The sequence below is a fragment of the Mustela nivalis genome, assembly GCF_964662115.1.
Source record: "Mustela nivalis genome assembly, chromosome: 5".
In the NCBI taxonomy this organism is placed as follows: Eukaryota; Metazoa; Chordata; class Mammalia; order Carnivora; family Mustelidae; genus Mustela; species Mustela nivalis.
Genome location: NC_139024.1, coordinates 53,591,438 through 53,615,814, shown reverse-complemented (window position 1 = coordinate 53,615,814; position 24,377 = coordinate 53,591,438). Strand labels below are relative to the sequence as shown.

Sequence of the window (24,377 nt, the reverse complement as noted above, 5' to 3'; positions counted from 1 at the left end):
ACCTGTTTATCACTTCCCTTTCACACAGAATCCCTACGCGACTATTCAGCACTTCTTCACCCCTGAACTCCTTGGCACATAGTAGGAAGTTAATATTAATTCAGATCAAGGAAAGGGAGAGGTGGAGGGAGGGGACGCTGGAGTTGAGCCAACTTCACAATTTTGCCTACATCCTGATTTGAGAAGAGACTGTCCTCCTATGCAATGCTTTTTTTTTTTTAATTTATCTGAATTCAATTTAGTTATTGGATTATTAGTGTTATTATTAGTATTACTAGTTTCAAGGATAGAATTTAGTGATTGATCAGTTGCATATAACACCCAGTGCTGATCCCATCAAGTGCCCTCCCCATGTCCATCAACCAATTACCCCATCCCTTCACCCGCTTCCCTCCAGCAGCCCTGTTTATTTCCTAGAGTTTGCATCTCTTATCATTTGCCTCCCTGTTTTCATCTTATTCTATTGTTCCTTCACTTTCCCTATGTTCATCTGTTTTGTTTCATAAATTCCACATATGAGTGAAATCATATGGTATTTGTCTTTCTCTGATTGACTTACTTTGCTTAATACCCTCTAGTTCTATCCACATCGGTGCAAAAGGCAAGATTTCATTCTTTTTGATGGCTGCGCAATATTCCGTTGTATGTATATGTGTATACAGACATACACACATATACATATACCACCTCTTTTTTATCCATTCATCTGTTGATGGACATCTGGACTCTTTCCACAGTTTGGCCATTGTGGACATTGCTGCTATAAACATTCGGATGCATGTGTCCCTTCAGATCACTATGTCTGTATCCTTTGGACAAATATCTAGTATTACTATTGCTGGGTTATAAGGTGGTTCTAGTTTTACCTTTTCAAGAAACCTCCAAACTGTTTTCCAGGGTGGCTGCACCAGCTTGCATTCCAACCAAGAGTGTCAGAGGGCTTCCCTTTCTCTGCATCCTCGCCAACACCTGTTGTTTCTCAAGTTGTTCATTTTAGCCATTCTAATGCAGTGTGTTTCAGCTGAGAAGTAACTGGGACCTCAGTTTTAGCCCAGTTATGATGGGGATCATCCATTACGTTAGTGTGCAGAGACATCCTGACTTTCCCCTTGGCCATCACACAGGGGGTGGACTTCCTATATACGTACTTCTCAGACATTCACAAACCCCTCCAGAAAGGGAGGTTGGCCTGTGTGTTGTGGGTTGTGGGTACTAGTCTCATCCAGGAGCCCTGTGCCACTCCCAGAAAGATACCAGTGTGGCTTTCTATGAACTAGGGTCATGGGGGTCAGGATTTTACACGCTTGTGGATGGACTGCAAGAAGGCGTAATGAGTGTTTTTGAGAATCTAAGTGGTGCTGGCATGACTATGCCTGCTTGATTCTTTACTCTGGGTGCTTTAAAAGAATTTAAGCCTGTACTTATTTTTCTAATATTAATGCTTATGTCGCATTTCTCGTGCAGAAACAGATGACTGCATTTATCCTAGAGCTTTCACTACCATGGTGTGGAATTAGCCATGCAAACTGTTGACATGATATGCTTTCCTTTTCTGGTTTCTTCCGTTCTCAACATGATTTGAAAAATTTAGCTCTATGAACTTGTGTTCAGGCGATAGAAAGAGAAAGATTGATCCCCTAAAGAAAAGCCAGTGGGCCTGTAGGGGAAAAGACAAAAGACCCAAGCAGGACAGCGCCCGCCTGAGGGAGCAGGTGTTCCAGGTTCTTTGAGGAAGCAAAGTTGAGCAGTTTACAATCTTGTGCAAAAATGCACAGGGACTTTTTCAGTGGGTAAGGAAACATCTTTAAAAAGGAAATATAATTACTCATGAAAATTAAAAAAAAAAAAGGAAAATGACAAACTCAGATGAAGGATTTGCAACTCAGAATGATTTGTTAACTTTCTACGAAAGATGGGAAGGAAGGAAGGAAGGAAGGAAGGAAGGAAGGAAAGAAAGAAGAAAGGGAGAAAGGGAGGTAGGGGGGGATGAAGAGAGGAAGGGAAGGGGAGAGGGAAGGAGGGAGGAAAATATTGCAGTTATGGCAGGTTTTCTCCAAAGGTTTCCAATGTGTAGGTTGTTTGCAAGTATATAGACCAGGAGAAAGAGCAGAGAAAGATTTCCAAGTCACAGTTTTAAACAGTTTACGTCAAAGCTTACCAAGTATTACTCCTCTGAAGTAATTACTCCTCTGAAGCTTCTAAGGGATTGTTTGTAAATTCCTGAAACATAAAATTGCATTTCCACTCTTGAATGCCGGTTACCCCAGATAAGATCATGCCCCATGACGGATTGGAGAACATAGTTTGGCCTTAAGAGTAACTCACAGAATTAGGTCAAGAGTTGTTTATTGACCATGTAATTTTCAAGGTGTGAAGTATGCAAAGGACAGACATAAGGCTTTTGCGCTGAAGCTGGGGGTGGAGTCATAGAGGCTGGAGGACGCTTCAGCTGTATTTCTGAGCAAATTAGTGTGTTCTGTGGTGTTTTAAGGCAACGGTCCATCTACTGCCAGGAGTCTTTGCCATAACCGAGCCGATTAAAGCCGTGTGGTGAGTAACACTTGACGGGCTGCTAGCACAGATGGTGTTTATGACAGATGCATCTCCTTATCCGGCTACCTTTGACTTCCAACCATAAATATTTTATAAACTACCCAAGAAAAGAAAGCACCTTGTCAAAGGAAGGAATTTTAAAGTTAAAGAGCTTGAAGAGAGAAAGCACGGAGCTTCCCAGTGACATATTTTGATCATAGACATAGAATTTTTAAGCCAGTGGTGCTGCTATGCAGTGTCAGTACACTGCAGGACCGAAAGGAATGGTTTGAGACTGGAGCACTTTTCCCACGAGTGTCTTGATTTGCTCAGAGGATAATAATACGCGTGGCCATGTTTAAAAATTAACAAAATTATCAGAAACTAAAAAAGGAAGGGTCAGCCTCAGTTAAAAATGCATCTGGTGGTGGGGGCGCCTGGGTGGCTCAGTGGGTTAAGCCACTGCCTTCCGCCTGGGTCATGATATCAGGGTCCTAGGGTTGAGTCCCGCATCGGGCTCTCTGCTCAGCAGGGAGCCTGCTTCCTCCTCTCTCTCTCTCTGCCTGCCTCTCTGCCTACTTTTGATCTCTCTCTGTCAAATAAATAAATAAAATCTTAAAAAAAAAATGCATCTGGTGGAAAGCAGCACAAAACCTAACTACACTGGCCTAAATAGGTGAGAAGTCTTATTTATTTCCTGCAAAAAGCAGCCCAGATCTGGTATAATGGCACAGTGATGCCATCAGGGATCTATCTCGTTTCTTTTTCTACAGATAAACCTCATTAGCATGTAGAGTTTAGCTTGTACAATGATCCTAATGTTTGTTTCCTAACTGTCGCAAGAGGGCTGCTGCATCTCTAGGCATTGCACCTGTGTTCCAGGAAGGAGAAAGGAATGGAATGTACAAGTTTGACAAAGGATGCCAGATGAGTCTGCTCATTGTTAGAAGTTTTCTTAAAAGGCCATTTCAGCAATGTCCCTTTATATCTCATTTATTTGTTAAATGGCCAGAATTTGATCACTTGGTCACCTCCGATTTCAGATGAGTCTAAGTGGAGGAATATTTCCGGTTGGGTTTATTTTTATCAAGAGTGAAACCATGATTCCATTAGGATGAGAGGAAGAATAGATACTAGGTAGGCAACAAGCAGAATCTGCCACAGAGATGGTCATTTCAAAATATTTTATGTAGTTGGTAATAGGTTTGAAAAATGCTGGTTTTCCATATTAAATATGAGAAGACTGTGGGAATAAAAGGAAGCAGCCAACAGTACAAAAATGGCATATGTTTACTTTCCAAATAAAATATCCACATTTAATGCAGACAAAATAACTGGTTAGTCGATCAATCATTATTGTATCCCTCTTATGTACTGGGCAAAAAAACATGTACTGTGACAAAAAGGAAACATAAAGAGAAGGGAGAGAGAGAGCAAGAGGGAAGAAGGGACAGAGGCAAGAAGGGAGGGGGAAAGTCATAGCAGAACTTTGAGGTTTTAGCCTTCCCAGAGCCTTACAAGCTAGTGCGTGCATCCATCCAGTTGGCATCCTTGTCCCAAGACCAATTAAAGAATGATATAAACCTTCACGTGCCTAACTAAGGAATGAGTTACTAGGTATAGACTCTATTTGACTTTCAGAGAGAATGGGCCTCAGTGCAACCCAGAAGTGTTAGACAAGCCTTCGAAGAAGTTGGCTTTAACGCAGACTTTCACTAGCTTTTCAAAATATTAGGTCTCCTGGTTGTGAATGATAAAAGCCCAAATGAGATTGCTTAAACAAATACAAAAGTGTGTGTGTGTTCGTGTGTGTTTGGGTATGCGTGTGTATTTGTGTACATACACACTGGTGGGGCTATATTTAGGGGATAGGTAATGTATTTATCCACATAACTAAAGCCTTTCAGTCAGGTATGGCTGGATCCAGGGACTCCATCGGTCCCATCAGCTCTGGTCTATTCTCCCAGTTCTTGGGCAGCCTAACTAACTCTTAAGTAGGTCCTCTCTTTTGGTGGTTAATTGGTTGCCTTCAGGCATCTTACTCAGTAATGATAGTAGAAAAAAGGACTTGACTTTCAATGGGCCTACAACTTCCTGAGATGGAGTTTCAGTGGACACCTAAGTTCAGGTGCCTGTCCATTAACCAGTTGTCATGTCCAGTGGATGGGATGTGCTGGTTGACTGTGCCCAGTTCGAACATCCTCGCAAGAGGCAGGGTTGAGGGCACCGCTCCGAAAATCTCAAGAACGGAGCAGGGAAGGGGGTGATTCTCTAAAAGGGAATGCAGATACTACTACCAGATGAAGGAGGAAAGATTCTAAGTGTTGTTAATTGTAATAACAACTCGAAACTGAGTCAAGCTTGCAACTGGCATACCATGAAGTTGTGGATACGCCATAGGCCAAAAAAAAAAAAAAAGATAGATTTTAAATTGATATTTTCACAGGCCAGAGAATAACAGGAATACATTTTCTTTGTTGGTGAACTTATTAAATACTTAGCTCATTCTTCAAATGAGCAAATAATTGGACCATTTATAGGAAATGTAAAATAAAATGGTAAAATATAAATGAAAACATATCAGAATCATGGTAAACATAAATTCAAATAGAAGCTGTAATATACAGAAACCCTAAGTTCAAAAAACTGCTGTACTTGAACAGCTTTTACCCTCAATTTCCTGGTAGCCGAGAGGAAAAATAGGGCCATAAACAGTTACATACTCCTCGTCTTCCACAAAGCAGAAATATACCAGTTTGCCAGGTGGTGTAGTGGATTAAAGAGCACACATGTGGGCTTGAACACCAGCTCTACAATTGACCTTGGACAAATGATTTAATTTGCCTAATTCCCAGTTTTTCATCTTTTATATGGGAAACCTGTATTCACAGTATAGGTTGTTTTACAAATTGGGATAATTACATGTAAGATACCAACCAATAAGCCCTGCAATGAGAAAAAAAATAATAATTAGGAAGTTAGGAGACAGAGTGGTCGATTACTTCATCACCAACACAGAACTGGATTGTGTGATGCTGTATCTTATGGTATCACTTAATGACCACAAAGGTCATGAACACATCACACAGTCAAGGCAGCTCTTGATGGGGCCAAGAAATTTTGCCCAATAGACAGCTTTGTGATAGCCCAACTCCATCCAAGAGTAAAACCCAGAGTCTACAGAGAAATGGATGGATTCTGTGTGTCTCTAACAATCTTCCTTATGTTTCATGTCCTTTAACCAGGCTTTTGGTAGATCTCAGTGGCTTTCTGTTTGAGGATATAGTCCCTGGTGGGAGCCTGGAGTGCAGGTTTGGGTGGATGATGAGCCCCTGGTGTAGGTTGGTCTTCTGGCCTAACCTGACACTCTGGCCTAGGAGGATGGTCGTCCTGTTGGCAAGGACTGCATTTTCTCCCAGAGCTCCCTTCAGAACAGCTCCAGTCTGAGAATCAGCAGTAAACACTTAAAACCTATCGCTCTTCCTCTCATTTCAAATTTCAGGTTTCTTTATTTTACCACTTGTATCTATCTCACCATGAACTCCGCTAACAAGGATTTTCTCAATCTTCATTCCTTTACACTTATGGGGAAAATCAGAAGTTTTATGTCCAGTGGGGGGGGTTCTCTAAATATGAAGACAGTTGTTGCTCTGGGAATGGTCTTCCTTTGTCCCTCTTTCTGTTACTGTTTCTGTTTATTATAATAAAATCCTGATGGCAGATACTGATGTCAGTCTTTGAAAAGTATTTTTGGAAATAGTGATCTCTTTCATTTAGCAGTGTGTGATAGCCTGAATGTGATCGTGGTTTCCTAGAGGAAGTGGGATACATCATCTATCTTGGTGGGAATTTCTGAAAAATCTATTTACCCAGCACCAAGTCACAAATGAAAACAAATAAAAACCAGCCTACGTACTCCTCTGTATGCTGGTGGATTGGGTCTGTATTACTTGCCACACTTTTTAAAAAAGATTTTTTTAAATTGTCTATTTGAAAGAGAGCAAAAGCAAGTGCATGAGAGGGGTGAGGGGCCGAGGGCCCCACTGAGCAGGGAGCCCAACAAGCTGGATTCTAGGACCCAGAGATCATGACCTCAGCCGAAGGCAGACACCCAGTGGACTGAGCTACCCAGTTGCCCCTACATGCCACACTTATTCAAAATTAATCCATTTAGGAAAAAGATGTACTTGTGAAAAGCCTCCAACGTGTAGGCAGTATGACATTTCTTCATCTGAGAGCAATTTAAATGTCTTATTACCATCTCCAGCTAAAAATACCTTATGAATTCCAGATTCTTTTGTGGAGTTAATCTTACAGCTCAAGTTCACCTTGTTGCTAATTCTTCATCTCATTTCAGTGTGTGCAGGGTGATGTCGTTTGATGTAGAAGGGTAATGTATTTGATCTGTCCCCTTCTCCAGCTATCAGCAACTTTATGCCAAGGGCTTAGAAGAACTTTTATGGGACACAACCAGCCAGTAGATCTTTATTGTTTAGCAATATTCTCTATGTATATCATCCTATTCCCTCTTCTGTAGCCGAGGAAGGGGGTTTTCAAGAATGGATTTTTGAAGAATCAAGAAACAGTAGGTCCTTTGAGTACTTTTCTATAATGGACCCTATTGCTTGCTTCCCTCTCATCCATTTCCCCACAGTCCCTCCTCCTTAGCAGAAATCTGTTAATTTGCTTAAATTGTATAGAATGGGAAAGGTTAATCCCATCCTCAACTCAAAGATAACTCCTAAGTGATTTAAGGTGATAAAGGCGGTCTCATTTGGTTTGCTAATGGTTCGTTTAGAGAGAGCTGCTGGCTTGGACCTAGCCAAGGAAATGTGAGTGGAAATTTTCTCATGCCCTTTTAGGTAAGATTTTCAGATCTTAAAGGAAACATCCAAGAAGGATAGTCTCTTCTTCCGAAGGACTGTGTCATTCTGCATGTAATGGCTGGAATTGCAGCAGCCATTATGAAACATGAGGAATGCTAGTCTGAGCACAATAATGACATACTACAATGGCAGAGCGGGATGGAACAAAGATGTGGAATGGGTCCTAAGATCTCCATACCTAACAATTTCTATTTTGAAAGAGAACATCTTTTCTTTATTTGTAGGAGACTATGTTTTCCTTATTGTTTGAATTGGATTGGGTTTTCTCTTACCTGCAAACAAGAGCACCCTCACTGATGTAGGGAGATATTATATGAGGCAACCACAGAAATTCTTTAGCCACGTTTAAGCCAGTCGTTCTGAGAGCTGTAGGTCATCAGTCTTCCTGGCCTGTCTCTCTGTGCCTGGCATGAGGTAACACTAGCTCAGAGAGCTGATGAACTTAACATGATGCATTTTCTTTGCATTACACACATGCAACACACACACACCTCTCAAGAATATGAAAAATGCCAGGAAGCCAACTCAGCATAGCCAAGTCAAGCATGGAGGGCTAGAAATTTCCTTATTAATTCCAACCAACAAGAATCAGGTAGGTGTACTTTGGCAAAAGGAGAATGGCTGATTTGAGGTTACCCAGTTTCTGGAGAATACCAAGGCCCAGCTCAAAGGTCATGTTCTCTGTGAAACTTCCCCTGAGCCTTCGAGGCCAAGTTCATCACCCCTTCTTCCTCTTCTCCTGTTACTGTATGCAATTCCACAGTGTCTGAGAACCAGCAGGTCAGTGTTTGGTTCCTTTGTTAGACTGTGAGTTCACACAGGGCAGGGTACTTGTCATAGCCTTTGTTGTATTCATTCATTTTACAACTATTTATTGAGCTGGGTACTGAAGCTGCAGTGGTAAGGAAAAGCAGATGTGCCCTTACAGTCATGGAATTTAGAGTCTAGTTGGAGGCAGACAATCAAATCAGTGCAATAATCTGTTCATTTCTCTCCACTAACCAAATGACAGGCACTCTATAAGGAGCTCAGGAATTATCTGTTGAATCCAGGCACAAAATTTTCAATATTCCAGAGGGTCTCTTATGTGCCTGAAGGCTTTCCTAAGTTCGTATTGTGGAGGAAAGACTCCCAGAGGCAAGCAGGGTCCAGACCCAGTGTGCAAGCTCTTTTTAAAGAATTTCTTTAAAACTTTATCTATTTATTTGACAAAGATCACAAGTAGGCAGAGAGGCAAGCAGAGAGAGAGAGAGAGAGAGAGAGAGAGAGGAGGAAACAGGCTTCCTGCTGAGCAGAGCCCGATAGGGGCCTGGATCCCAGGACTCCGGGATCATGACCTGAGCCGAAGGCAGAGGCTTTAACCCACTGAGCCACCCAGGTGCCCTGCAAGCTCTTTTTAAAAACTCTGCCTGCATCATGCTTCGTAACATCTCATTGACCAAAGCAGATTGTGTGGCCAGGCTCAAGGTCCATGTGGAAGGAGGTTACACTTTGGATGGATAGAGTGAGGGAGAACTAATTTGGGACGGTTACTGTACCAATCTGCCACACTATTTTAAATTGTGGGCTATGTTATAAAAATCTTAAACTCAGCCAAGGAATTTAAACAATGATCATTTGAATCCAAGAATAAGTTTCTTGCTATAAATTCACACTCAAACTAAAATTTGATTCAGACATTTTACATGGAAAATAATGATGTGGTTCACAACGAGCAGTGAATCTAAGCCTTTGGTCTTTAAAACCTTTACACAGAGCTTAGATGAGAGAGTGGGGGTATTGACAGCCACGCAGGGCTGTTCCCCCAGCTTTTATACTATTTACAGTGAGGGCAGTTTTCTCTTGTGACATTCGTAATGAGAATAACTGACTCTTCTCCCCCACCACCAGTTGACTAGTTGGTCCACAGCAGCAATCCCCACCATAGCTTATGAAACTTATAATCAATAGTCAACACTTCTCCTCTATTACATTATAAAAAATTAGTTTTTAGATTGGGTTCAGAGTATAAATTCTTATTTTAAAAAGAAGGGCAAAAAGAACACATATGAAGAAATGAAGTAGGACTCCTTGGTGGCTTAGTTGGTTAAGCATCTACCTTCAGCTCAGGTCATAAACCTGGGGTCCTGGAATCGAGTCTCACATCAGGCAGCTTGCTCAGCGGGGAGTCGGCTTCTCCCTCTGCCCCTTACTCCCCCTGCTTATGCCTGCTCTCTCTCTCTCTCTCTGATAAATAAATAAAATCTATAAAACAAATAAATAAAACTTAACTTTAGAGCAGACTCTTAAATTTTAAAAGTCTAAAATGTCTCTGCATGTCTTATTTGGAGAAAAATGTGACTAAGAAAAAATGTGTTCTAGATCCGAATGGAGAATTAAAAACTGAGTATGTGAGTCTGTTGGAAAGATTATCTACCCAAAGGCATCATCATAACTCCATATCCTCGTCTAAAACTTAACCTAAAAGTTAATTGAATCAGTTAATACTAAAAATGAAACTAATTTGAGGACCCACTCCTTCTTTGTTCTTTCCGGTAAATCTGCAGCTCACTTTCTGAGTTCTGCTTAATAAGGAACTTGTAGATCACAGAATACATAGCATATAAGAAAGTGCTGGAAATGGCTGGGATTGGCATAGATTTACTACAGCAATATCACTTACAGTGTCTTTGAGCTCAACAAAACATTCAAGGTATATACACAGGATGAGGAGGGTTAAATAGGAGTGCCAAACCCATACTGGGTTTCTCCATTTGATTTTGATTGTAAAAGCCATCAAGAGGGTTTGAACGGCCCTTAGAAGAGTGGAAAGAGGTTCTGAGCACACATACAGTTGGCCTACCATGTGCATGTAGAAGCAAGACTAAGTCCCACTTTGAAATACTCCTTTCAGGATGGTTTAGCCTATAACGCTTATCCATCCCCCACATTCTGCTCATGATTCATATATGCGGCATGTGGACATCATTCCTCTTTTCTGTCAAACATCTGAGTATTCCATGGACTCAGTTTTCTATAGACCACACTGAGGTTTGAACACAAGAAACTGTAACATTCTGGAGTAATGAGACACCCAGATTATGGGCTTCTTCCTGCCTGTGATTCGTATACTGGCCAAAGAAGCATCGAGAAGGTTGCAGAATTCAAAAGTGAATCTGCCTTTTCTTAATAGTTTTTTTTCATTTGTCAGTTTGAAATTTGACAGTATCCATCTTCTTGTCCATGGCATTGATAGCGATCACCCAAGGTCATCTGAAATTTGAGTTTTTAATCAAGATAAGACTCATTTTTTTCCTGAAGAATACTTCAGAGTTCTAACTTTAATGTTTTAATCATCACATCCAAAAATTGCTTCTGGCTCCTTGTGAAAATTGCTTCTTTGTATGAGGATCCTGTTATAGTAAAAAGGTATTACATTCCCACAAATAACATAATGATGTATGTATATAATGGAGATAAGGACATTAGATAGATCAGAATGGAATGAATATTTAGAAGTGTAAGATTCCTTCCAAATAAATCCCTGAATGAACATCTGTAAGTATTGTGCAGTCAGTCCTGCCTTACCATCATGGGACATGAAGGGGGAGGGGACTTGAAATCACTGGGTTCAACATCCCCAGTTTGCACTTGCAGAAATGTTGGCCCAAAGAAGTTGTTCAAGGTCACTTGCTCAAGGTCACTCAACTAGTTTGGCTGAAGGGAAAGTCAAAGTTTTATGAATGACCAATATGACAGCATTGGTTCCATTACAACATTTAATAGGATTTTTATCCAGTTTATCTAAGTAATAGACACATATTTATTAAATACCCACTATGCACATGAAATATCTAATCTATTACAGGAATAAAATAGATGGGCTTGTATTGCTTTGTAGTTATTCGTCTTTCTGTAGATAGCATTAGACATGAGACTACTTTAAGAGGCAGCAGGGAGAAAGGAGAAAGCATAAGGTTCATACTTGGCAAGCCTTCTGGGAGAAGATAGGTTATGAATTAATTAGAAGACACAGGGTTACCATTTTTGAGTACTGGATAGGAAGAACTTTCTATTCAAGAGGTTTGGCAGTGAGGGAACATAGAGGATTTTTAAAGATTTATTTATTTATTTACTTACTTACTTACTTGGGGGAGGATGGGTAGAAGGAGAGAGAGAACCCTCAGGCAGACTGCCTGCTGTGCATGGAGCCCAACATGGGGCTCCATCCTGGGACCCTAAGATCATGACTGAGTTGAAAACAAGAATTGGATGCTTAACCAACCATGCCACCCAGGTACCCTAAGTTCTTAATTGTGACCTATGTGTTTCCTCCTCTAGAATGGAGGCAATTAGCCCAGGGATCTGTAGAGTTGATGGTGCTTGCCAAATGGAGATGCATTTGTCAGAGGCCCTAGCATGGCTTGATGGGCAAAAGTCAGCTACAAGTTCTATAAAGTTCAACTGAAAGGTTGAAGCTCTACGCAGGCTGTGGTGTTTGGTGATGGTTTTAAACAGAGAGCTGGAAGTGATTAAAACTGTGGGGAGGAAGAGAATCATAAGAAGAACATCAAAGAAGATTTATTACATGACCGGCCAAAACAAGAGTGAGACATGGACAGAAATGTCAAAGGTTCCAAAAGAGAACCACGTTCCAAAAGTTCAGCACAAATTACTGGAACTTTTTTTTCTATTTCTTTTATGAATATATCTGACAAGGAAAAATACTAAAATCTAGTTTTAATTTTTAAGGCATTTCCAGGTTATATCTTAACAGCAATATAGGTTAAAATGGATAATAGTTTATGAAGAGAGGATCAGGGTGCCTGGATGGCTCAGTGGGTTAAGCTGCTGCCTTTGGCTCAGGTCATGATCTCTGTGTCCTGGGATCGAGTCCCTGCTCGGCAGGGAGACTGCTTCCCTCTCTCTCTCTCTCTATCTGCCTGCCTCTCTGTCTACTTGTGATCTCTCTCTGTCAAATAAATAATTTTTTTTAAAAATCTTAAAAAAAAAAAAAGAATAGAGGATCATTTATTGGCTTCTAGTCCAACCCTCCACTTTTATGGATAAGGAAGGTGTGACATGGCTGACTCCTAGCACCACAGTATCCTGGGAAACTTTAAAATGAGGACTCACCGGGTGGATCTGAACTGCTGCTCAAAGTCATAAGGGCAGTGGGGAGCAGCTATGTCCCTGAGTGTGCCCACATTAGTATGAGCAGCTATGGGAGAAAGGGGCTGTCGAAATCCCATGGTGCAGTTTTGTTCCTCAAAGAAAGCTGTTTCATCTTCAGCATAACATTAGAACCATTAGGTCTAAAGCTTTGACGATGTTTAGTATAAATTTCAGTAGGTTAAGGTTACTATGCATTCCCATTAGCCAGCACACCTGTTCTCTAACCAGCCCAGATGAGTAGGCATCACTGTGGAGTGAGAGTAGTCGTCAGGCTAATCATGACTTTTAACTCAGGTTGGAGGCCATCAGCACTCCAGGGAGACCCAAAGAAGACAGGACACGCTTTTCCCCAACTCCCCTCCAGCATTTATGTAGGCAACCCTCCCCCCAACCTTGGCCCCTTAGTGGTAGCCAAGGCTCCTGGGAGCATGTTAGAGCTGGATTTCAGACCCTCATCCTAGACTTTGTTTCAGTTAGTCTTAAAGTGGGGCCCAGAAATCTTAGCTTTAAAGTTGCACAGGTAATTCGAATATACAGCCATTTGGGAACCACAGCTTCTAACATACCATATTAAATGTCGTTTTGCAAAGGCTTAAAAATAAGCAGGATTGACATTAATTCTTCTAACAAGACCACTCCCCAGAGAGTCCTGTAATCATAGACAGTGAAAATGTTGGTCCAGCCCAAGCTTGCTTTTTACCTAGAAAGTCTTCTTTATCCCCATTCTCGTTGCAAACCAGGGACAAGCAATTGCAACCGTGGACGTCATCTGGTGGTAGTTACTGTTGTGCTCAGGATTTTGGAAAGACTTCTGTTTATTTGGCATGCTCCACACAAGCCTGTCAGCCCCTGGGGATTTGTGGCATTTGCAGAACTTACAAGGCAGGCAACATAAAAATATATAATTCATAGAGTGAACTATTTTGGAGCTCCCTTCACTTTTACAAATTGGCCATAAAATAGAAACCACAGACATAACATTCATATAACCATAGTTGCCAAGAATGAAGAATCATTTGGGGAGTGGGGGAGGATGAGGACTTTCAGTGTGTACTTCTTTATAGGGCATCCAAAGAAAGAGTAAATGTTCAAAATTTGTATGTAATTCCAGTTGGGGTATGGTTTTTCTCCTGACAATTGTCAAATATCTGTTGAAAAAGGAACAAGGCTATTGAGGTTGACCTTAAGAGTCGTTTGAAAGTCATTAAACTTATCATCTGAAGGCATTTGCTTGTCTTAATAGACATTTCAAGTGTATTTAGGATTTCATATATGTTTTACTATGACTTATTGCTTTCTGGTTTTCCCTTTCCTGGTGGAAGAGGTTCACAGTATCCAAGGCTCTGTGATCGCCTACAGTAGACTGGGGGAAGGAGCGAACTGGAAACTGGATTTTTTTTTCCTCCTCTTCACCCATTAGCTGCTTTGACATTCTGGGAATTGCATTAGCTTCTAAAACATGTCTTCTGGAAGGAGAATGAGAGCCTACTGAACTCCTGTCTGTTCCACCTGAGCATTCCAGAGACTTGGGTAATGAGTGAGTAATGGCCAATGACACTGGTTGTGATCGTTGACCATTGACAAAAACAGCATTTAATGGAGTTGGACACATGCAAGACATAAAAGAGGAAATAGTCTCTCTCACGGAAGTCATACTAAAAATCATTTTCACCATTTGATGTTATATTAGAGTGTTTTCTTAGGGATCAGGAGAGCCACAAGCTGGGTTTTAGTTGTTATATGCCATTTTTCGATCTTGAGAATGCCAACTGATCTCTCTGAGCCTTGGTTTGCTCATCTAAAAATAGTCATGATATCTCCCTCACAGAGTAGTTGAGAGGATGAAAACACAGCATAAGAGGAAACTCAAGCCAAGCTAAACACAATCGGGCTGGGCGTGAGGGTGACAGAGAGCAGTAGTGCTGGGGTGAGGAGGGGATTGGAGTGGGTGGATTATTCATAATTGCTCTAGACTCAAACTCTGTTGTTCTGTGAGTCTATCATCTATGGAGAAGAGGGGGGCCCACAGGGGAGTTACTTAGGTGCAATTAGTGATACTTAAATTATTTGGTAATTTAACCTCCCAGAGAAATGCCCAGCTAGAATGAAGACACACTATTTGACTCAATGTCATTAACAAGGATTAAAAGCGTTTACATGGCACAGAGCCTAGGACAGGGTCAGGGTCAGCCTTTCATAAAAATCAGTTCCTTTATCCCCCTTCTTTTCCAGAAAGAACACTTCAAATAAAAACTGGCAATGATTTTTAAAGCAGACCTTCAGAAGCCGATCTATAGCTCTACCAAAGCGGAGATGAATCAACTTGTTGCTGTTGCTAATTTTATCACCTTATCCAACATCAACACATTGATTTCGCCTGCTTAAATTTGCCAGTTTCCAGAGAATTACATAGGTTCTTTTAGAAAATGATTTAAAAGCCCCATCCTAACTTTGAGAAAGGTTTATGTTTGTGATGGTGTATGTTGTGTCTTTAACAATCACCAGACTGATTCCAGTTTCATCCAAAAACACATTTTTAGCTGTTTTCCTACCCTGTAGCTGTGTACTGGTGTTTAAAGAAATGGTAAAAATAGAGTCACAGTGGGGATGTTAGGCTCTCTTTTCTTTTAAAATGTTATTGTAGATACAGCTGTGGGAATGATGCAGGGATTTTTGTTTTTATGTAGTTTTTTTTTTTTTAACTAAGGTCTGATTGACATGTAACAATATATTAATTCCAGGTACACAGCATAATGATTTGATATCTGTGTACATTGCAAAATGATCACCACAGTAGGTGTAGTTAAATATGTCACCATACGTAGCGAAAACATTTTTTTCTTGTCATGACAAAAGTGTTCTTCTTAAATAACAAATATTTATAACTTATTTGGTAAGCTCCCACAAGACTAATGAAAGAATTGGAATGAACATTTAAAAAAAAATTTTTTTTTCTACACGTATTTATCTGAGAGAGAGAGCATGAGCCAGGGGTTGGATTGGAAGGAGAGAAGGAACCATGCTCCTGCTAAGCAGGGAGCCCAACTTGGGGTTCAATTCCAGGACCCTGAGATCATGACCGGAGCTAATAGCAGACGCTTAACTGAATCAGCCACCCAGGCACCCCATGAGCATTTTTTTATACCAAATAAAAAATAACCAAATAAATAAAATAAAAATAACCAAAAAGATAGATATCTTTAGTTATTATCAAAAGGAAATAGATAGGAAGCCTGCTCTTGTGTTAATGACTCAGAAATTTCAGGAGACATTAAGGTTTTCACTGAAGGTTTATAACTATAAGTGCCTCAGTTCTTCACGTAAATCTTCTAAGATACATCTGTACTCTTAGGGTAAAGCACTTGTGAATGTGATAACTCACTACTTCTTAGTCAGCAGTTCGGGTATAACAAACAGCTCTCTCTTGCTCTACTAGGCTGTGCTAGAAGACAGGGAAGATGCATTCGTCCCGACTCTTAAGACGTTTATTTCTTCGGAGAAATGATAATTTGTGTTTATATTGGCAGCTTTGTCACTCCAACCTGGTTATTATGGGAAGTCCAATTTACAAACACTGTTAATATCCTATTATATTGCAACATCCCTAGATCATGACCTCATGAGGAACACCATATATGAATTATCTGAATATCTGAACTTCTGCCATTGTTGCCAGTGAGCATACTCTTTGGGCACTCACTGACAAAACTATAAGCAAAATGACCTAGTATAATGATTATCTTTCTACCCTGATGCCTTTTATTATCATCTGGTTAGAAAGGTCAGCTGTATTTGAAGATTCTCCTGGTCTCACATTTTAGCAGAATCGTTGTGTGAGTTATGTTAAACAGCACATTAAATCCCTCATTGAAGTCAACCAATGTTTGTTGAGGCCTTATATATATGTATATGGCATGTTCTAAGCAGTATGACACACAATAAAAGATATTGACTGGTCCTAAAACAACAACCACCACCACAATAACAAGGTATTGCTCATTAAAATATATATATATATACTGGAGAAATTATATCAAAATGGTACATGATATAATTGCTAAGTGAGTGATACAGATATTATGTTTTATTCCAATGGCAAGTAGCCAAATATACTCTAATGGCAAGTTCGAAATTCATGAAATGTTACTCTGCATATAAAATATTTCAGAAAAGTAAGTAAACCTGTAATTACAATGGCAAATTCATATTATATACAGTAGGCAAATTAGGATATTTATGTTTATATTGTACTATAGCTTTGGGCCTTTTTATGACCTTTTGTTTTAGGGTATGTTCTGAATGAAGGACTTCTAAAGATCTTTTGTCAATTGTTACTCAATGTTGAGCATTCAAGATGGAAATATTATCTTTATTGGGGATATAAATATTTAATCAGTGGCTTTTCATAATGGCTTCTTAGTCTATCAAAATCATTATAAACTGGATAATTCAAAAAGAAAAAGAAAAAAAGGGCATCCATATTGCGAAGGAAGAAGTAAAATTATCTTTGCAGATGACACAATCCTGTATATAGAAAATCCTAAAGAATCCACACAAAAAAAGCTATTCAAGCTAATAAATGAATTCAGCAAGACTGAAGAATACAGGATCTATATACAAAAGTAAACTGTTTCTATCAGTGAACAGTCAATCCAAAAATGAAATTAAGAGGACAAATCCATTCAAAATAGCATCAAAAGAGTAAAAGGAGTATGAGGCTTATATACTGAAAACTACAAAACATTGTGAAACAGATGAAATGAGAACTAAATAAAGTAGAAAGACATCCCATGTTCATGGATTGGAAAACTTAATCTTACTAAGATAGCAGTAGACCCTAGATTGATCTACAGTTTCAACACAATCCATATCAAAATTTCAATTGCCTTTTTTTTTTTTTAACAGAAATTGACAGGCTAGTTTTAAAATTCATATGGTATGCAAGGGATCCAGTATAGCCAAAAAATCTTGAAAAGGAACAATGTTGGAGGAACTCACCCTTTTCAGTTTCAAAACTTATAACATGGCAAGAGTAATAAAAACTGTGTCGTACTGGCATAAGAATAAACACATAGATCAACAGGGGAGAACTGAGAGTCCAGAAATAAACTTATAAATCTATGGTTAGTGGATTTTCAACAGGTGCCCAACAATAGAGAAACAATAGAGAAAGAATAGTCTTCAATAAATGGTGCTGGGACAAATGGCTATTCACATGCAAATGAATGAAGTTTGATCACTAGCTAACATCATACACAAAATTAATTCAAAATGAATCAGACCTAAATGTTTCCACTAAAACTATAAAACTCTTAGGAGAAAACATTCATGTGTTAGGCAATGGTTTCTTAGCTGTAATACCAAAACCATAGCACACTGAAGAAAACTTAGATAAATTAAACTTCATCAAAATTAAACACTTTTGGACTTCAAAGAACAGTCAAGAAAACCCACAGAATGGGGGAAAATATTTGCAGATCATATATTCACAAATCCAGAATAAATATAGCTCTTTTAAAACTCAATAATAAAGAGACAAATAATCCAGTCTTAAAATGGGCAAAAGATTTGAACAGACATTTCTCCAAAAAAAATATACAAATGTCCAATAAGCATATGAAATATGCTCAACATCATTAGTCATCCGGGAGATGCAAATCAAAACAATGAAATACCACTTCCCATCCATTAGAATGCCTATAAAAAAAACAGGCAATAGCAAGAGTTTGCAAGGATGTGGAGAAATAGGAACTTTCATGAATTGCTGGTGAAAATATAAAATGGTGCAGCTGCATTGAAAAAAATTTGGCAGCTCTCCAAAGAATTAAACAGAATTACCAAATGATCCAACAGTTCCACTACTAGGATATACACAAGATGAATCAAAAACATATGTCCACATAAAAACTTATACACGGATGTTCATTGCAGCATTATTCATATTATTCATAGTAGCCCCAAAGTGAAAACAATCCAAATGTGCATCAACTCATGAACATATAAACAAAATATGATATATCCATACAATGTAATCTTATTTGGCCATATAAAGGAATGAAGTACAGATTCACACTATAATATGGATGAATTTTGAGCACATTATGCTAACTGAAAGAAGCCAAACACAAAGGTCATGATCTTATTTGTAAGAGATGACCAGACTGCTATAGGTGAAAACCATAGAGACAGAAAGTAGATAAGTGGTTTCATGGGACAAATCGGTGAGGGAAATGGAAGGTGAGTGCTGATGGGTTTGGAGTTTCTTCCAGGGGTAATGAAAACATTCTGTAATTAGATAGAGGTGATAGTTGCACAACTTTTGAATACATTAAAACCACTGAATTGTACACTTGGAAAGGGTGAGTTTTATTGTGAGTTTTTATTTATGTCTCAATTTTTAGTTACTGGATTTTTTCATGACCACTCTACAAATTAAGTTCTAATAAAGCATAATACAACTTGTAAAGGCATATTGTCATTAAAGCACATATTTGTATGTTTTGTTCCTAAGAAGAAACAAAAGCGGCTTCCTAATTCTTCTTAAAGTTGACCTGAAATTTTACCAGTTTTAAGTATCAGGACATAAAGAGAGATAATGAGTTCAAGATTTCTCTCAAGTTATATTATGAAGGTAAAACATGAGTTCATTGTTTCTATTCTCCCATTGACTTGACAAGGACCCTTCTCATTTAGACTGATTAGACATTTGTTGTTCTGAAGTTGAGGGAAGAATCCTAGTTGCTCTAACCCAAAGTCTCGTTTTTTTCATTTCATTTTATTTATTTTCAGTGTTCCAGAATTCATTGTTTATGCACCATACCCAGTGCTCCATGCAATATGTGCCCTCCTTAATACCCATCACCAGGCTCACCCAACCCCCCAACCCATGGTCCATATATACAATACAATATCCATCAGAAAGGGTGAATACCCAACTTTTGTATCAACATGGACGGGACTGGAGGAGATTATGCTGAGTGAAATAAACCAAGCAGAGAGAGTCAAGTATCATATGGTTTCATTTACTTGTGGAGCATAAGGAATAACACCAAAATCTCATATTTGCTCTCTCATTCTTTCCCAGGTGCTACCTTTCCCCAGCCAGGTGGTGTACAACAGAGTAGGCAAGTGTGGGAGTCGTACTGTGGTCTTGCTTCTGAGAATCTTGTCGGAAAAGCACGGATTCAATTTGGTCACGTCAGACATTCACAACAAAACCAGGCTTACTAAAAATGAACAAGTAAGTTGTCTTTGCCCGTGATTCACTGTACTTCTGTGTCAATTCATTTGTGTAATTAGTGGGTGTCTTATAAGACATCCTTCAAACACCTAACAAATGAATACCAGAGTTGCAACGTCATACTATATTTTTGCCAGAGTGTAGAAGGAAATTTAAGTTAAAGGATCTGAAGGAAGTCTTTAGATGGGAAGTTTCCCTGAAGGGATACTTCTATTAAGATGGATGAAGGATGGTGTGCACTTATCACTGTCTACTTAGCTGAAATTAGCAAGGCATGATTCTCAAATAATTACACCACGGAGCTACAAATTACGCTGACATCCTGACAACAAAAATAACAAAACAATTTTCATATTTCTTTTTCTGCTTTTTTTCACAACTGCCATAAGTCTTTATGGTTATATTAAAGAGAAAATTCTCTTTGGGCCAGGAATCTGATTGAGTGATAGAGGAACATGCGCTTCTTGCTATGGGTGAGCTCATAGATCTTGAACTTGCAAAGCAGCACTTGGCATATTCAGGGGAAGCCAAAGAATTACCCCATTTCCCAGGAAGAAGTCTGCCTCAATGTGGCCAAGTCATACCAGTGGGCATGCTGGTGGAAGATTAGGGGTGCTATAGTCGGCGGGGAGGCTATAAAGATAGGTTTTACTCTGTAGCTTCTACAAAAGCAGGGTAAACAGTCTCCATTGAGGTGGCTTGCTCCTGTCCAAAAGTTAGGCCCAAGGCTGTCACGGTCATTTTATAAGGTCAGTTTTGTTCTTGGTCTTAACAAGTTGCTTTTGTCCCCTTACATACTTAGAATGGATAGCTACCAGCATAACTCCGAGTTCTTCAGAAAATAGAACCAGTAGGATGAAGATAGATAGATAGATAGATAGATAGATAGATAGATGATAGAGTAGATAGATAAAAAGGGGGTTATTATGAGGAGTTGGCTCATGCAATAATGGAGGCCAATAAGTCCCACAATCTGCCATCAACCACCTGAAGACCCAAGACAGCCATTGGTGTCATTCAGTCTTAGTCCAAGTATGAAGGCTTGAGACCCAAGGGAGTCAATGATTAAATCCCAATGCAAGGACAGGGGAAGGTAAGATGTGATAGCCCAGTTTACTCAGGGAGGCAGAAAGGAAGGGGAGAATTCCTTCTTCCTCTTCCTAGGTTTCTATTCAGGACTTCAAGGGAGTTGATGATGCCCTCCCACACTGGAGAGGGGGGTCTGCTTTACTAAATCCACTGATTCAAAGGCTAATTTCATCTGGAAACACCCTCACAGCCACACCCAGAAATATTACTTAATCTGGGCACCCCTTGGCCACTCAAGCTAACATATAAAATTAACCATCACTCTACCCAATGAGTACAGAAATTTCAGGAATAAACAAGACACATGGTTTACCATGAGATTGAAACCATAATTATGGAAATTTTTACCCATGCCCACTTCTTTCTGACGTAATTCCCACCTTTGAGGCATTCAAAACCTCCCAAATAGAAGGCATCTTGTTATCAATTTACAGTAGCCGTCTTTCTCTTTTATCTTGGGGGATGGTAGGACTCTTGTAAGACAGTAACACAACTAGTCATACTCACCGTAAAGCCGCTATGTTCAGTGTCTCCCAGGGCAGAGATCCAAAATCCCCTTCCTTTGAAAACTTCCATTAAAGGGTCTCTGAGCATCAAGTTTGAACAGTCATTTCCAGACAGCAAAAAAAATTTTGAGATCAGCTCTTACAGGTTGTGTGGTAGGCTCTCTAGAAAAATGACACTTGGTAACATTTAAGGACATCACCATTTATGAATAACTGGAAAAGGACTAGGTTCTCTTTCATTTCCTTAGCTTATTGAATAGCTCTTCTTATCAAGCTGGTTATGCTCTTGTCACTGCCGGAAAGAAAGTGACTAAATAATTAGCCTATGTTATTGCAATTTTATTACAATTATTAAATTTGCTTTTCCTTGGAGTCTAGGTCTTTGGGTCTGTGGGTCAGATTATATTTAAATATTCCTACATGTGGAAAGCATGCCCACTTCTCAGATGTCTCATAAGACAATGCAGGTTGAGGGGACCTGGGTGGCTCAGTGGGTTAAAGCCTCTGCCTTCGGCTCGGGTCATGATCTCAGGGTCCTGGGATCGAGCCCCACATCATGCTCTCTGCTCTGCAGGGAGCCTGCTTCCCCCTCTCTCTCTGCCTGCCTTTGCCTACTTGTGATCTCTCTCTCTCTCTATGTCAAATAAATAAATAAAATCTTTAAAAAAAAAAAAAAAGACAATGCAGGTTGATTTTAGTGCCCACTGCTGAAAGGGCATAAGAGATGAGTTAACATAAACAAACCAGAGAGAAGGAATGAAGGTCACCACAGTGTGAGATCCTGTGATGTTCAGGAACGCCCTAGAAGAGAAAAGATAAAATGTGGTGTTTAAACTGGGGCTTTGCATCCTGTGAGAAGCAAATGTGAAAAAGTAAAATACAGTTGTCACTGTCAAGTGAAGCATGTTAGATTTAAAAATAACAATGATTTACTAATGGTATATACATTGTTAAATCCAGAAGGGGTTAAAGACAGAGTCATCCTCCTCCTCTAAAAGAGAGGTTAGCTCTCATCTGTTTGGAATGATTGGCTTGTCTGGAAGCCAGGGAACAGACTAGACAATCTTTTAAGGTTCTTTCCAGCCCTGTGATTCCATGATATATTTATATAACTTCTAGCATAATCTGTGTATGGTGTAGTTGAAACATTTCTGATTCCTGTGGTCAGTATGACCTAGAATATATAGCATTACTTCATGATTCCAGATTCCTATTAAATTTTAAGGCAAGTCTTAAAAACTGCAGGCAATGATAAGGTAGGAAAAAACAAACATTTTGGCTGTGACAGCAAACGTAGCGAGTGACAGCTGCGTCTCTGCTTCTAGCTAACTGGTGGGACATGCCGAGACAAGAAGCTCAAGAATGCTAAAAGGCACTCTTTCCCCCGTTATACGCATCTCTTGTGCTCAAGTTACAGAGTGCATTAAACAAGCAGGGAAAAAATATTATTTTAACCTAGTATATTCAAGAAATAATTTGCAGTAAGAATAGTTCCTTTGCTTGGTAATTTATTAAAGGAAAAAGGAAGATGTGATTTTGGAGATGAGTTAACATTTTACAGTCAGTGGTTCTCAACCTTTAAGTCGGGGAGCTCTGACGACATGTTCCTATGGAAACACTGTTCCCCACAGCGAATAACAATCCCACGTCAGGTGCTGCATGAGTTAAACAGGCCCTTGTGGGCTGGCCCGGTCTCTCTCCACCATGTAGAACATTTCTTTTATGAGAAAATGTGTTCCAAGTTCCCAACGACTGACTTACAAATGAACTTTAGAATAGTATCCACTCATAAGACTGGAATTATCTATATCGTTCCATTCATACACAAAGGCACTTCTCGGGGCCAGAGTCAAATTTGTGCATACATTTCTCCCTAGAGGATAGCTGTCATTAGACACACACACACACACACACACACACACACACACACACACACAATACTAAGTTTAACTAAGTCTATTTAATGGAATAAGACACTAAAGGGATTATTAAAAAGGAAAGGGAGACCGAAGACACCAAATGTTACAATACCTATAAAAATCCCATTACATGTGCCCTTATAGAAACAGAAAGACCACTGAAGTTTATAGTTATAAAATTTTACCTCAACAGAAGAGTGTGGATACCTGCTGCTGGCCAAATGCTGGACCTTTCCGGGACATAAGTTGCAAGCCCATGTATACTCTGAAACCAGTTTTCGGTGTCTTGGGCTGCTTTGGATAATCTCTTAGAAAATCAGAAAATGGAGATGATATACAATATGAAAGCTAGGGAACTGTTTTCCCAGAAGACATGAGTATGATCGCCAAAAGACTCATAACCATCTTCGTTAATGGTCTGATGCTATTTCAGATCATGGCTCTGAGTGCAGTGAAGGTCAGAGTGCACCACAGGCACATGATGGATATAAAGGATTCAAAATTATTTCATTGTGGTGGGAGAGGGGCAAAAAACTGTTAGCACAGGAACCAAAGAGATTGAGAAAGGAAATAATTTTACTATTTTTATGTCAGAGCTACTGAGAATCACAGATTGGAAACAGTATCTACCACAGGTTCATTATTTTACTTTATTACTTCATGTCATTCTTGTGGACCAAAAGTTACACCAGTGAGTGGGTACAGATCTTAATTTTATGGATGGGAAAATCAAGGCACCCAGATTAAGTCACTTTCCAAATATAGTCTAATAGAACATCTGTACTGCTTGGACTTGAACCTAGGTCTTCTTGAATCCAAAGCCATTCTCCTGATGCAGTGACTTTCCATTCTGGCAGCAGAGCAGAATCTGTAGCAGAGTCTTTTGAAACATATAGTTTCAATGGCCCTTCTCCTGGAGATTCTGGGGTAGAGGCCAGAAAACTTTGTATTTTTTGCTTTTAATGAAATGTCATAAAGGGTTAGAAATCCTGTCAAAACTATCATATCAGCATTTCCTTAAATGTGTTCCTGAAAATCTTAATCCTCAGAG

The 24,377-nt window shown here is 39.5% G+C and overlaps 1 protein-coding gene across 1 annotated transcript in view; it reads left to right on the top strand.

The window, feature by feature from the left end:
• UST (uronyl 2-sulfotransferase) overlaps positions 1 to 24,377 on the top strand; it is a 299,167-nt gene that overhangs the window by 147,763 nt on the left and 127,027 nt on the right. The window contains exon 3 of the mRNA XM_082730337.1: positions 19,657 to 19,812. Coding sequence (XP_082586463.1) covers positions 19,657 to 19,812 — 156 coding nt within the window. The remainder of the gene's footprint in view (positions 1 to 19,656; positions 19,813 to 24,377) is intronic.